General features: G+C 42.6%; 1 protein-coding gene across 5 annotated transcripts in view; it reads right to left on the reverse strand.

The window, feature by feature from the left end:
• Positions 1 to 423: 423 nt before the first annotated feature.
• The window catches only part of spega (striated muscle enriched protein kinase a), a 46535-nt gene continuing 31512 nt past the window's right edge, over positions 424 to 15446 (reverse strand). For 3 of the 5 annotated variants that reach the window (XM_031559055.2, XM_031559056.2, XM_042702940.1), the window contains 22 exons: positions 14652 to 14820; positions 14270 to 14369; positions 13868 to 14068; positions 13524 to 13581; positions 13328 to 13405; positions 12880 to 13052; positions 12746 to 12772; positions 12404 to 12556; positions 12257 to 12299; positions 12081 to 12149; positions 9521 to 11972; positions 9050 to 9196; positions 8617 to 8733; positions 7498 to 7665; positions 6887 to 7009; positions 6164 to 6328; positions 5156 to 5954; positions 4592 to 4831; positions 4157 to 4380; positions 3688 to 3763; positions 3210 to 3359; positions 424 to 2727 (listed from right to left, as the gene is read on the reverse strand). In XM_031559055.2, coding sequence (XP_031414915.1) covers positions 2481 to 2727; positions 3210 to 3359; positions 3688 to 3763; positions 4157 to 4380; positions 4592 to 4831; positions 5156 to 5954; positions 6164 to 6328; positions 6887 to 7009; positions 7498 to 7665; positions 8617 to 8733; positions 9050 to 9196; positions 9521 to 11972; positions 12081 to 12149; positions 12257 to 12299; positions 12404 to 12556; positions 12746 to 12772; positions 12880 to 13052; positions 13328 to 13405; positions 13524 to 13581; positions 13868 to 14068; positions 14270 to 14369; positions 14652 to 14820 — 5979 coding nt within the window. In that variant the 3' untranslated portion in view covers positions 424 to 2480. The remainder of the gene's footprint in view (positions 2728 to 3209; positions 3360 to 3687; positions 3764 to 4156; positions 4381 to 4591; positions 4832 to 5155; positions 5955 to 6163; positions 6329 to 6886; positions 7010 to 7497; positions 7666 to 8616; positions 8734 to 9049; positions 9197 to 9520; positions 11973 to 12080; positions 12150 to 12256; positions 12300 to 12403; positions 12557 to 12745; positions 12773 to 12879; positions 13053 to 13327; positions 13406 to 13523; positions 13582 to 13867; positions 14069 to 14269; positions 14370 to 14651; positions 14821 to 15446) is intronic. The other 2 variants (XM_031559058.2, XM_031559057.2) reach the window with 2 other exon arrangements.

Genomic DNA, 15446 nt, shown 5'->3' on the forward strand with positions numbered 1-15446 from the left:
AACTGCCAGCGCCTTTTTTACATGCAACCCTATGGGAAAAAAACGTTTTAAAAAGCGCAGCGCCCGACGCCAATTTTCGCAACTTTTCAGAAAAGCGCTGGGTGACATCAAGCACCTTTCAGACAGATGACCAATCAGGACGAGGAGAGTAGGTACGCGTGTACCTTCCCTAGTAACCTACTACCTTAGTTACCGGTGCCCCCAAAATAATCCAAGATGGAGAAGGTACCAGTAGAACAACTTGTGATTGCTGTTTTCACACTACACGGAGTTATATGACTTGAGTCACAATAGATACAGCAAAATATACACAAAAGAAGTCAAGTGTGAACACGCCCTTATTGGTGAAGAATGTCCAGGCAATGGTCCAAATTCAAATTCTGCTTTGCATTTCTCAGTAAACTCAAAGCCCAAAGTAAATTATTACAATTTTATGCAAATGTTTTATTTGACTGAACTTAAAAACAAAATACATCCAGATGGGTTTCAAAATCATCTACATTATCTTTGTGTCTTTATAATACATTGTGTGAGACATTAGAAGAAATTTCTTTGCAAAACAACAGCTTTTTTTGCCAAAGAGAATCAAAGCGAAAAGCTTTTATGTGATAGATATGCACAAAAACATACATAAAGTAGAGCGTTGCACATTCGCTTCAAAATGACAATTTCTACAACACACTCTGTTGACCAAAATAGACTGACCAGTTCCTTCAGAATCACAACTGAGGTCTGTGCATTAACACAATGTAATTTGCACACGAACACACCTACAGGTGAACTGATGTTGACTGCTTTTGAAACACTGGGACCACTTTTTACACAAGATCTGGATACTCACTTAACAGGTGCACTCTTCCCCATAGCAACAACATAACGTTTCAGGCAATCCTTATTCTCACACTGTAGCATTACTTAATGTAACGTATCAAGAAGAAATACTGAACCTCCATTTTGAACAACCCGGAGTACTGTAAAGTACTGAAGTTACTGCCTTGGGCTTATGTTATCGCGTTTGATGTCTAGAATCCCTTAATTTACATTATTCAATGCATCACTTTTCTTCATATTAATTAGTGCATTTAATATGTAGTATTACCATCTTTCTTTAGTTAAGAATACACCACTGTAGGCGAATCACTTGACAAAATAATGATTTTCCATGAAAGACACCAACACATGTGCAACAAAAAGCATCCTACCAACCGACATTACTCAATTGTAATATGGCACTACTTTTTTATACGGAAACTAGATTTCTATATTTTGCAGCAACCATGACTGTATGTGTAGTGTAACCCCTATGAGGGTCCCAGTGCCATCTCTTTGTGTTGCTGTCTGATGTTAAGTGTGCTTGCAAAATCATGTTTTGGCAAAAAAGTTTATCATTTCCTTTACTGGAGAAATGTTACTCTAGTCTAGTCAGTGCCTGATTTTGGTACTTGATGACATTTTGAGGAATCAATACCAAATCTGTTAGTTGAGCAACAGTCAGGAAAATTGTATACAAGAGAATTCCACTGGTTCTCATGTATCCATTTATCTTGTATCCATAGAAACATGTCTTTATCAAAAAACACTCCAAAGCATGTAAAAACGGTCAAATATATGAATATTTAAACACGGCCATCACAAATGTCACCAAGTGTTGCCGCAACATCCAGCTAACTGTTCACTACATCCACCATGAGCTCAGTAGCACACGTTAGTTATATTAAAGGTACGTTTCACATTCACCAAAAGGTGCAAAGAATTAGGGAAGTAAACATGTCACACTGTCATACTGAGGGTTTCTGCAACTGAAAATATTACAACATTTAGCAGCGTAAAGTCAAGTACAGTATAGAGTCAAATTGAGTACTAGGTGGGTCACCAATTAATAATTTGATCAATCTGAAAGATCTGTTCAAAAGTGTCTTTGAAGTAGTGTCTTTGCTCTTAACTGGTGACATATTGCTTACATAGTCAAAATTTTCGACATGACTTATGAACCAACATCCTTATTGAACTGTAACTTTATTTAAATACATGAATTAAATTCTGCCTGGATTGCTTTTTAAAAGCGAATCAGCCAGGGAAATAAATGAACTGCCTAGCCCCGATCAAACCTCTACTTCATCTTCTAAAAAAAAAAAAAAAAAAAAAAAAACGAAGATTCACAACGACTAAAAAGAAGCCATAAAACCACCAACTCCTCTTTAAGTATGACCACTTAGCTAATTAGATGGTCCGATACAAGCGATCCATTACTCATTGCTCAAATCCATCTTGGTTTTATCTTAGTCAGAAGTGAGTCGTCTCCATCCTCTCCCTCCCTCTAAGCTGGAGGAGCTGACACTGGTCTCACATGAAGGAGTCCCTGCAGCTCAGCTCAGCCCAGCCTAGTCTGCTTGAGCTCCGACCCCGCTGTGCTCTGTAAGACCCAGGAGGAAGGGGCGGAGGGTAGAGGGCCACTCTCTAACCCCAGATGAGAGCTGTGGTCAGTGGGTGGCGGGTGTGGTGGAGGGGCCAGCGGTGGTCGGGGAGGTGGGGGTCTGCGGCCCGCTCTGGTATGCCCGCAGGAGGACCTTGTGCTTGGTGGCGGCGTCGCCGCGGCGTCTCTGGTGCTCCCCCAGGAACTCCTTGAGGCGTGCCGTGGTGAAGGTGAGGGTCTGCCGGCGCAGCTTCATCAGGTAGGAGTCCTGCAGCCAGGTGTGGGAGAAGCAGTCCTTAGTGCTGGGCCGCGACCTGAGGGATAGACATACGCAGGAGGGTCACACAGTCTGCTGTCTTTTAATCATGCTGTCAGCGTGATTTAAACCTACACTGAAACGTAACCGCCATCCTATGTAAGAGACATACAAAATACAACAATAACATTAATATGTGATATACCGATAGTAATTACTTACCAGTTTAATGCCAAAAAATTAAGTGTATATAAATAATATTACATAATTTTCACGTTTGTATTATATATTCCTAAATGTAGCCCTAGACCGAAGCCTAAGCTGCAAGCACATCTTCAAACAACATATAGTAACATGAATACATATATTGAACTTTTTTCATTATTCAATTATTCAGGACAGAGTAAATAAGGATAAATAAATGTATCAGTACATATATGTATCTATATCAGTATGGCTGATTGTTTTATAAGGAAGAGTATCATCTTCTCAGTCTTATTAGACACAGACTACTCTGCTACATCTGCCATAGTCCCTCACCAGGGATAGCCATTGAGGACCTTCTTCAGGAAGGCGGAGGCACTTTGGGACACATTTGGGTACAGCTTAGAAGCGTCAAACTTGGCTGCCAGTATTTTGGTCTCAGTCTGCTTTGGGTCCTTCTCCTGGAACGGTAGTCTTCCACTCAGCCTGAAGAAAAAAATTGTCAGACAGAACTCCCTGGTACAAACATTACCTTCATACAATGTAATTCCAAATCTACATTACCCAATTAAGAATAAAAAAAGATTATGTTAGCAAGTCTGGCAACAAAATAACCATAAATACTCTGTGATTACTTGACTAGCATACCCCATAAAAACCCCATAAAGACATCCTCTCCCTCATTCTCTAAGCTGGAGGATCTGACATGAAAGAGACCCCCATAAAGTGCTCATTTTATATAGTCTTGTATAACTGTGTGTTTCTGCTTACTCAGAACAGGTCCTTACTGACTCATTTCTAAGTGAGGACTCACATGATGTAGATGAGTACTCCCACACCCCACATGTCTGCGGGGGGACCCACCACATCACCTTTCAACAGCTCAGGAGCTACAGAGGAAAACCACATGAAAACCACTCATGACACATTCCCCCTCAAAAGTGCCTGAAGTGAGTCATGGCTGCTGGTGTTGGTGGTTAGCAAAAGGCTACAATTTTAGTGTCTCCTCTGTGAACATTTCAGCAGCATTTTCAACAGTACATCAAGGATAAAGGACCTTTAAGTGCATGTAGTTATTTTCATGAACAAAGCATTAACTTTAGTGTCAGTTTTAGCGGTCCTAAATTATGTTCTAGTGTCTAGTGAGGTTAGTGTTTTATTCATATACAGGGAGTCATGTTATTTAAGGGATATTTAATGGGACGTGAAGTGCAGTAGTTAGCCTAAACACACCACTAACTTCAAGCATTTAACATTATTTATGTCTTTAACACAAATCATACCAGAGTACTCTAAGGTTCCCAGATCTCTGCTATAGCTTCTGAGTGTGAGGGGGTTGAAACTCTGAGCACTGCCCAAGTCTATGATCTTAATGACATTCAGATTGGTGACCATGATGTTGTCTGGTTTGATGTCGAGATGGAGGATTCGTCGGCTGTGCAGATACTCCAAACCTTGCAGGATCCCTACCAGATACTGCACAACATCATCCTCAGAATACCGGAACCTAGAGCAGGACGCGGAAAAGAATGAATACAGTATTCAGTGCTTGTTGTAAAAACGTATACACACGCACCCACAAACACACACACACACACACACACACACACACGTAAGCAGACACACACACACACACACACACACACACACACACACACACACACACACACACACACACACACACACATATACACACGTATAGACACTCACGCACCAACCTGTCAGCGAGACTGTAGAGGATTTCTTTGCCTGTGCAGTTCTCCGTGATGAGCACCAGGTAGCGTGGTGTGACATAGGCCTCATGTAAAGCCATGATCCTGTCATTGTGGAGCGACTTGAGGGTCTGGTACTCCTGCACCACCAGCTGCTTGGTGTCCTGCTCGTACGACACGATCTTCGCCATGAACATTTTACCGGTGGTATTCTCACGGCACTCGCGGATCACCCCACACCGTCCTCTGTGAAAACAAGAACAATGAGACATGATTATATGTGTGATCCGAATACATGTCTCAGTAAAAGGTGGATGGTCTGGACTTTTCTGCCTAAGAAGTGGCATATACACCTATACCTCACCATGTGCCCTTATTACAGATTAGCGTAAACACTGAGGTAAATAACGGTAATTTATTCACTTAGCTGACACCTTCATGACTTGTGTGAGAATCTAACCTATGACCTAAAGTGCTATTAGCTACTGGTTGTACCAACACGCACCAATGTTATATCTTTAATATGATTACACTACGAGATAAGGATGGAAATGGTACGCAGCTCTATACCTTATCTTTTCATCCATGAAGGTGTATGGTTTCTGAGGCACCCCCTGCTTCAGACCGGTCTCATTAGCCTTTGTAGAGGGGTTCACGTGTCCTGTGGGGGTAACAGGGGAAGGAGTACCTGCCCCCTCCCCGATGGGACTCATGCTGCTCACCAACACTACAGGAGGAGAGAGATGAGTGGGTGCCACGCGAGCGGTGGTGGCTGGCACGTTCGAGGGCACAGGGGAGATTGGTCTGCCGGGTGGAGACGAGGTGGCAGAGGCAAAATAAGAAGTTGTGGTTGTGGTGGTGGGCACAGGCTGGGTCACAGGTGGGGTTTGAGTGATTGGCGGCACCACATTCACAGGACTCTGCGGTTTGGGCGGGATCAAAGGTGCTATGGGCTTGACTATTGGTGGCGAATAAGCGGGGGTGGGCGTGACCAGTGCTGAGTCTGTCACATTACTGGCTAATTGGGCTGCCTGTCTCTGGCCGAGAGGGATGTTAGGCGGTGATTGGGCTTCAGCCCTGCGAGGAGGCCAGACATGCAGGCTTTTAGTGGCGGTGGAGGCAGGAGAGGTGAGGGCTGAAGTGGGGCTTGCTGTGGCTGCTTGTGATGGGAGCTGGACAGAGATCTGAGCGGCTGGGAAAGGCGCTAAGAGAGTCGGTGGTAGTGAAGAGGGGGACACAGTGGGTACTGATTTACTGCGTTGGACGACGGAGCGAGTTGCCATGGCAGCACCTGATGGTGGAACGGGGACATCTGAAGCAGGAGACGGAGAGATGGTCGTTTCTTTCACTGGCACAGTGAATGCACTCCCTGTCACAGATGGAGATATATGTGAATCACATATAATCATCAGTCAAAGAGTGAAAATTACAAATGTAAATGCAAGAAGGAGTATGAAATGTAATGTATCAAATAGTTCATGTGCACAGTTATATACAGTATTTACATTCTTATTGTGAAAGAGCATATTCTGAGACTTTAAAAGACATTTTTAACTCTAGTCACAGTATGTTCAGTACCTGTGGTGCCCAGGCACACTCTCTCAGAGATGTTACTGTAAGGCCCCTGGCCAGCCTTGTTGACACAAGCCACTCTAAACCTTAAGGTGCTGCCATTGGGCAGATCTGTCACATTGTGGTAACAATCCACCAAACCCGTGGACACAATCAGCCAGTTAGTTTCACCTGTAGAATGGAAAACACATCCTGAGGTGAGTTATTGAGGCAATGATTGTGCAGTGTTTCAGTCTGCTACTTAAAAATGTGGTTTCTTTTTTTTCTTTTCATGAGGAGAAAATTGTGTCCTCCTAAGCCTCCTAAAGGACAATAAAACTAAAAGGAAACATCTGTATCTCATAAAGCTTTGACGGTAATAAATGTCTGACATTTCAAATGACTTTTATGTTTTGGGGACTTTAAAGAGCAGAGAGGGGGTGGTGTAGAACTCAGGGGCCCTAATTTCATTGACAGGAAACAGACACAGAAACAAGCAACGTGCCAAGTCCGTCACGCATGAACTAAAGCTATACTTTAGTGTGCCGGAGCCCTGCGCTGACCCACCCATGTTTAAGCTTAGGATCTTGCTTATAGTATTACATTAGCAAAATTATTCTGGCAAGTTATTAAATAAGCTTTAGTTCATGTGCGGTGGACTTCGCTCGTTGCCAGTTGCCAGTTGCCAGTTGCCAGTTGCCAGTTAGACATCAATGAAACTAGGGCCCAGGGTTTATGAAGCAAGCTCACCCTCGGTTCTCCTCTCCAGTGAGTATGTGCACGGAGCTTTGGTGTCTGCCGGTTTCCACAGCACCAGGGCAGTGTTGTTGTAGGTCTGAGGAACCTCTGGGGTTCCAGGTCGCTTAGGTACACCTGGAGGCAAGGCAGAAAGAATGGGGGCACTTTACCAAGAACCTTTAAAGGAACCGAACCAAAGTAACAGCTGCTCAAACAAATCTGACATGACACTAAAGTAAGCCCCGAAGTTTGAATGAGCAAGTTTATAAATCATTTACAGTTTGCTTCTTGCATTATTTTTTCATTGAAATATTACGTGAAATGTGAAGAAGGCAAACTAAAAAGAACAGATCCCCCAATTCCACTGCTGGAATACAATAAATGAATCGAATCAAGCAAAAGAACACCCTTTAAGTGGCTTCTTGTCCACGTCTAATGGAAAGAGATTCGGCTCTCGCTGTGCCTCTGCAAATGTTATATCCTTAAAATTCAATTACACTTCAATCTAATCTCGAACCTGATTGTATTATTTTATTCCACATGAGATTTGATTTTAAATGAAACATTAGGACATCTTAATGTGCTGAATAACCCTAAACCTTGACCCCAGAGTAGGGACTCACAAGCCAGAGATATGGTGCAGGAGCTGGTGACTGAAGCCAGGGGGTTGGTGGCCACACATTCGTACAGGCCAGCATCCTTCTTTGTAGTGTTCAAGATCATCAGGAGCTGTCTTCCATCCGGACTGGACATCAGGTTCATCCTGCTGTCAATCTCCAATGTGTTTTTATCTGAGAAAAGGTTAGTGCAAGTCTGTGTAAACATATTTTCATAAAATCCTGACCATTATACAGGTTCATTCTGAGTACTGCATTGACTGAAGCCAGCAGCTGAGGAAACAAATTTAAACGAAGAACCAGAGGTAAAAAACTTTGCCCGTTTACTCGTAAATACGAATAGCCTCTTTCCAAAGCCAGTGTGTGCCTTTTGCCAAAATATGCTGAGTCACGAAACAATGAAAACATTGAAATTGCGCTATCATTAAGATCAAAACATGCACATCTGAAAGACAAATTGGAAAATAAAATAGATGAATTGGCTAAAAAACGATTGAAAGGAACAATTTTACCGAAAAAAGAGAAGCAAAAAAGTCATATCTCACAACACAAAGGGCATGAATAGACTCTGAAAACATGCTATTCAGAGTCCATGTCTTCCTCATTAACTGCAAGAAAGCAGACATATATGACATAAATAGTCTCCAAACCATGTTTTTAAATTAAGTCTGATTTATTAGGTTAGACATCAGCCTATATTGTGCAAAACCTGTTAAAGTTCAGGTACATCTCTCAAGTGCATCTTTTCTCTATCAGGTTATATTAGCCAAAATAAAAACCTCCCAAGTTTGTGTTAGAAATGTGAAATTAGTTTATCATGTTGTAAACCAATATATCGAGCCAGCACATTTTAGGTCAGTCATGGGTTCAGATTTCTTGACACAGTGTTCTACAAAAAGACATATAACCCCCCTTTCTCATAATAAAACGTAAGACCCATTCCCAAGGTGCTGACATAATCCTACATTTTTTGAATAAATTACTCACCTTGGATAATTTACCGGAATATGTTACAAATTTAATTTTAGGACATATATTCTGTAATCCTTAGTGGAATACATTTTACCCTCCAAGTTACACTCAGAAAAAAGGGCTATAGAATGGTTAGACAGGTTTCTACCCTACCCTTCATCCAGATGACCTTTGGCAAGGGGTTCCCTGCAGGAAGACAGCTTAGGGTGACTGGGTCTCCTTCCAGAAGGATGTGATCCTTCAACTTAATGTGGAAAACTGGAGGGAAGTCTGGAAATGAAAGCAAATATCGTAATTAAAAATACAATAACAGAATCTCATAAATCCTTGATGATATGGAAACAGGATATCCTTAACTGTTAACATGTAAACAATTCGTTTTTTTCCATTGGCAAGAAGAAAGCGGCAGATGAGATACTGGACTCTAGTTAAATCATTTTCATTGGATCCCTGTTGAGGAGAGATTTTATTTAATACTTTTCTCCACCTGCTTGTGCTACTTGACTCTGCATGACAGAGTGAGTGAGCCTGACTTTGCCTTCAAGTACAACCAATGGTAAGCCAAGACTAAGCAGTCCTCACAAACCTGAGGAAGACCGGGTGTACTCCTGGCTTTTAACTTCCTCTTCCTTGGAGACAGATGATGCAGTGCTGAGCTGGGAGGGGCTCTTGCCTCTCTTGCCTCTAGACAACCCCCATCGATCCCATCTAGAGCGGCGGTCACTTTCTGGTGCTGTAACAAACAGAGTAGGATGTATAATTATGTTACATTGAGTGGTGGTTTATTTATCTATTTATTTCAGGTTTATTTAACAGGAACAATGCTCCTTAATAAGCATAGAAGTAAATGCGCCAGAATTAGCCAAAAGGCTGTTTTACATTTGTGTTGTCAGTGTTGCAAAACATCGAATCATTGTGGGCAGCAGAGCAAATCACAGCAGAGCAAACTGCTTCTTTAATATATTTTTAATATGTATGCACTTACATAACTTCAATCATAATATGTATCATCTCTGTACAAGAGCATTTAAGGTTGTGTAAAAATAACATTGCTTACTCAGAGAAGATTTCTGTGCAGACTGCGTGCTGTTGGTGGATTCCACTGAGTCACTTCCACCTAATTTGCCAGTTTGTTCCGCTAGCTGGTTTTCTGGGATGTCCAACTTCTTAAGACTTGTGCCCTCAGACTGGGAATGCCGCAGGCGGGACAGAATAGGCGTTTTCTTGCCCTCTGGCTTCTGCTCAATCTCTACTTCCCTGTCTTCAGACTGGCTACGCATTCTCATGGAGATGCCAGCGACCTTGGCTTCAAACTTCTTGCGCATGGCCAGGACTGGTGACTCACCGATCTTATCTAGTTTTGCTTCTTCTGAAGGAGTCTCAGATTTTTCAACATCCTTTGGCCCTTTTATTTCTTTCCTCTCCTCTGATCGACTGCGCATTTTCTCTGAGATGTCTGCCACCTTTGACTCAAACCTTCGTCTCATGGCCAAAACAGGTGACTCCGGAACTTTCTGCAGATCCCTCTCTGAGACTTCCCTCTTTGCTTCCACTTCCTGGTCTGTCTTCATGGTCTCTGTCCCCTTTTTGTCCAACGACTTGCTGCGACCACCTATAGCCCAAGACACCCTGCGTTTGGTAGTCTCGTCCTTTGACTCATCTTTTGACTTCTCCTCCTTCTTGGTGACAAGAGCTGACTTCTTTGCACGCATGGAGAACCTGCCGACCAATCCGAAGTCCTTGTCTACCTCCCTGAGGTCCTGGACAGACTTTGATTTCTCCTGGAGTCCTCTGGACACCATCTCCAGAGGAGCCCCAGTCGCCCCAGGTCTATAGATCTCCTCTCCCATCTTGCGAGGCATGACTGGAGATTTCTCTTCCGATTTAGTTCTAGTCAAGCGCTTCAGGCCCCGAGTCAGGGAGGACTCACGCTTCTTGAACCTCGCCTCGAAAACCTCCTCTGAGTCAATGTCCTTGATGTCAGTTCGGAGAATGGGTGCAAGTGGCGTAGCCACTTTAGCAAAAACAGCGGGATGTTCTGTCTGGAGGATAGTTTCAGGGTTGGAGCGAGTGCGAGAGTGGGTGTGTGGAGGGGTGGCTATTTGCTGTTTTCCGTTAGGTTGTAGACCAGTGATGGTTTGCATCACATTGGCATAGGCAGATGTTTTCTTCTTAGTAGGAGTCGATGCAGGTGAATCGATCTCTGACTTCACCACACCTCTGCTTGAGCTGGAAGCCTCCTCCACGACACTGTCTCTTCTATCGATGCTTTCAACTTGAATCACAGGAGAAACCACAGAGACAGCATCCTTCACAGCTGAGTGGGAAGACAGGGATACACTATCCTCTTCATGACTTTGCGAAGATAACTCAGAAATTGTTGTCTCATCTTGCTGTTCCTCATCCAGCTCTTCCTTGTCCAGAATGCAACTTTCTTCCTGTTTCCATTCCTGCTGTTCTGGGTCAGGAGTGGGTGGCACAGAATGGATTTCTATGGGAGACTCAGGCCTTGACTCAAGTCTTGTCTCCTCAGTAAGAGCAGACATAGATATGGCTTCTTGTAGCTTTTGCTCTCCCATCCGGCCTGTCTGGGTATTGGGGATCTCCAGTGGAGCCCCCGAGCGTCTGTGCAGTGGAGTGGATTCAGGGTCACCTTGGCTGAACGAGGCGCTCTTTCGAAACACCTTGGTCTTTGGGGAGCCCTCCCCAGGACTCTCCGTCGAGGATGCCCTTGTCAGTCCACCAGCAGCCTTTCTTGCTCTGCGCAAGTTGCGGTCAAGGGACGAGGTCCGTCTTTCGTCATCCACCCCTAATGTCTCCAGCAGAGGGCCTCGCAACCCACTCATTTTCTTGTCCACGGATCCACCCTTAAGAAGCCTTTGCCTCATCAGCTCCAGCTTCAGAGCATAGTCCTCCTGGCTCAGTTTGCCTGGGCCTGGACTTGGACTCCTCCTAGGAAGCTCCATTGACACAGCCTTCTTTAGGCACTTGCTGCCTTCTACAGCCTCCTCCTCTGAAGCGCCCTCTTCTGGTGAGATTTGGAGAAGCAGGGCACTGTCTGCCGAGCTTCCTCTACGCATCGTCGCCCTCCTGGACTTCACCAGTATGTCCTCAGCCTCCACACTTGAGCCTGTCTGAAGAGTCTTCCTGGGCTTCTCCCCTTCCTCACCCACTTCTTCAGATTGCTCATCTTTTCTAGTCGCTGATGGCTCACACTCCATTGGTTCCTCTCTGTGATGGTTTCCTTTGGCAGGTAAGGCACCCGAAGCATCATCATCCCCTGTGATCTCAGTGAGGGACATCCTGGAGCCTGAGAACACCATATTTAGGGGCATGGGGATGAAGGGAAGCTCATCAATGTCCTCATTCGAGTCTGAGGAGGATGACGCCGGTCGTGAACTGTCTTTGAGATGTTTGGACATAGCAATGGATGTGTGCTTCAAGGAGTCATCCAGTAGCTCAGGGATGGCTCTCATCACCATTTTGGATTTGTAGCTGATGAGTGATCTCTAATAAAGGAAGACAAAAATGCTTTAGCACAACTAGGAGTAGAAGGGTATAAATGAATCTCCAGTGTATGGAAATGAATGTGACTTAACTAGGATCCAGTATCTCACCTGCCACTTTCGTCTTGCCAGGACCTGTTTATGTATTGCTGTGCTGATGCTCTTCCCCTTAGTCAAGGTCTTAAAAGAATAGAAAAATCTAATTCAGCTTGCAAAACATATTTATTTCAATGAACTATTGATTCAATTAACTATTTATTTCAATGAACATATTTCAGCATATCTACCTTAAACCAGGGATGCCGGAGACATTCAGTTGTGTCTGGCCTCCTATGAAAACAAAATAAAAGTATACAAAAATGTTTATTTGAATTGATGAATTAGTCAAGCCATAATTAAGTAAATGAATTTGATTAATGAATTAACAGACTCACAGTCTGTCTAAAACCAGCAGCTTGATGACAAATCCTTTGGCTTCTTTGCACAATTCAGCAAACATGCTCTCTTCAAAAGCCACGTTGTAGGTCCTGATGTTGAGCAATGTTTCACGGTCGTTCTCCGCAGCAAATGGAGAGACTCCTGTGAGGCTGTAAGATTACGAAACACTCTCAGTAAATCCCTGTATCGACATTTGCGTTGGCTTTGATTGACTTATGATTAGCGAGACAAATTGGTATTGTTTGCAAACACTAATTTAATTTTTTGTTTGTCAGGAAATTCGATATTGATTTCGTAAATGGGCACATGAACCTGCGGCACAACCATAATTAACATACCATAAATAGGTTAAAACTCCAATAGGCCTGCAAAGAGAGATGGATTGGATTAGAATTAAAAAATAAATGAAATTGAATTTAAAAGATGTGACTAATGTAGTCCAGGGCTGTGTCTGATGGATTAAATGTCTTACCAGATATCTGTTGCCTTGGAGATGGGCGTTTGGCTCACAATCTCTGGAGCAACAAATTCTGGAGTGCCATACTTGCAGTACTGTGACTCGTTGGGAGTGAACTTCAGAGCGTTGCCAAAATCACAGATTCGAATCTGGTCACTGTTACGATCAGCCATGAGAATGTTCTCTGGCTGCAAGGAAGGAGAAAAATGACAACTTTGAGTCCAAATGGCCTTAGACAGCTCTGATTTTCATTCATATGCTGTTGATGCAGTGGATATCCTCAGAGAGATCTAATTTAGTGCAAATCCATGAAAAGGTTTAATATAGCAATTACCCTGAGCTTTCCTAGCCTTGACATCAATGACTTAATCCATAATAGTAGTGAACAATGGATTGATTGTTAAATAATGTATTGATTGTTCAATAATGGATATGAACGAAATGTTTCCACCGAATAGTTTACCTTGATGTCAAGATGAATGATGTCATTATGGTGAAGATAATCAATACCTTCCAATATTTGCCTGATTGTGGAACGGACCTGCAAAAAGAAGAGGTCAGTTTTCAGTTTCCAGTGGCCAGTATTTAAATGTTTTAAGGTTTTTACCAAGACACTACGCATATACAAGATAATAAGAATGGCATCAGAGAACACAAACCTCTGATTCCATAATGGTGGTCTTCTTTGTCAATCTCTCAAGCAACTCATCATGGCATCTTTGTGGAGTTAAAGAGAAAACAGAACCATATACAGAACACTGATTGTTGTGTCGACGTTAATGATCACTGAAGACTGTTTAATTACAGTTTAACTATTACTACTGCAGTGAGCAAGTCACCTCACCTCATACTTTATAACAGTGGATTGAGGATAAAAAAGGCATTAATTGAGTGTTTAATGGAAAACATCTTATGGTATGAAGAATATACAATGGACCAAAAAAATTACATTTATGAGGTCGTGTGGGGCCTTTGCAAATGTGTAAACAGCCGATAAGGATACAGTTCAGTGATGATTACAATCACATTTTTCTTTTCAAAGGCGTCATGGAAGTACAGGATCCTGTCGTGGTCCAGCTCAGAGAGCAGAGACATTTCCCGAAGGGCAGAGGCTTTCCTCTTCGCTCGAGCTGTGATGAATTTAGCCGCGTAATCCCTTTTCGCGGCTTTCAGTGTTACTCGCTTCACATAGGAAAATGCCCCCCTAGAGCCACACCCCAAATTCAAAAACATCAAAACTGATTAGTATTTCCATTCAAGATTTCACCCTTCTTTGTAGGAAAGGTATGCTCAAAGCTGTTACTTTGTTTAAGAGTTTATTGATCAAGGAAAGGATTCATTAAACATTTTTTAGAGTTTGTAAAAAGACCTAATCGAAAGCCATCAAATCAATCAGTGCCCTCACCTCCCAATCTCTTTGTGGATGTCATAATAATCTGTCAGCCTCCGCATTCTCCTCAGGATGGTCTCTTCATCCTCCATTGGTTCCTCAACTACTTTCTTGGCTGGATTATTTGGAATGACATTAAATTTGACGCTTGTTATGTTCCATCTGTACATTCTTAATCGTACAGATTACAAGTAAGAATACGACGAAGAAGTAGTAAAAGGATCACTAATTTCTTATTAATACAGATTATGTTACCAAATCATTGGCTTCTATATAAAATATTGGTCAATTTAGACTGACAGGCAGTTATTTAAAAGACAACTAAGCATAAAAACATGCTGTTATTGACTCTCTACTTGTAACTGGATTTCCGACATAAGGCAAGGAGTGCCCTTACCTGTGTGCACAGTGAGTTCAGCCTTGCAGCTCACCGCCCCGGCTAGGTTCTTGGCCGTGCAGGTGTAGACCCCTGAGTCTTCTTCTCGAGGGTTGAGCACCACCAGCGAGCACTCCCTGTCGTCGTACACGAAGGTGAAGTGGCTGCTCTCCGACAGGAGAGTGTTGTCCTGTAATCGGTGAAGGTTTTTTCCTTATTCCATAATCAAGTCACATCCATAGCCCTGATATATTGCAATGTGATTTGTAAGATATAAATGAATATCAAAGTCAATCGACACCATGTAACAAAGTATACAACTTACTATGCAATATATTAAATTATATTACATAGTTAAGACCAAATTATCTTTTTTATGGATAAACCAACTGGATGTTTGCCATGCACTGTGAAACATTTCCTGAAGAAACTACAGTAGGTTGCTGGCAGGTATTGGCTATTCTAGTATTTTATAGGTGTAGTATTCACAGTAATAATTAATTAATAGTTTTACATTATCTCCAGTAAATTATCAAAAGAAGGTCAACAGCTGTCACCACTATAAAAAAACAAACACTTAACAAATGTTATTGGCAGTGATTGGCTAGTAAATTCTTATAATGTTGTTTTAGTGTGATCAATGTGTCTATCAATTGAAGCACAAATAAGAATATTGTATTATACATAAACTTCCCAGTGGTTCTCTCTCAGTGCACTCCCCTCAGGGACATGGCAGGTATGTGTCAAAGCAGAGAAATTAAAAAGTTCTGACTTCTGACCTGCTTTATTAAATAGCTTGTCATTTTTGCGCTTTTC

Source organism: Clupea harengus, chromosome 21 (genome assembly GCF_900700415.2).
Source record: "Clupea harengus chromosome 21, Ch_v2.0.2, whole genome shotgun sequence".
NCBI lineage: Eukaryota > Metazoa > Chordata > Actinopteri > Clupeiformes > Clupeidae > Clupea > Clupea harengus.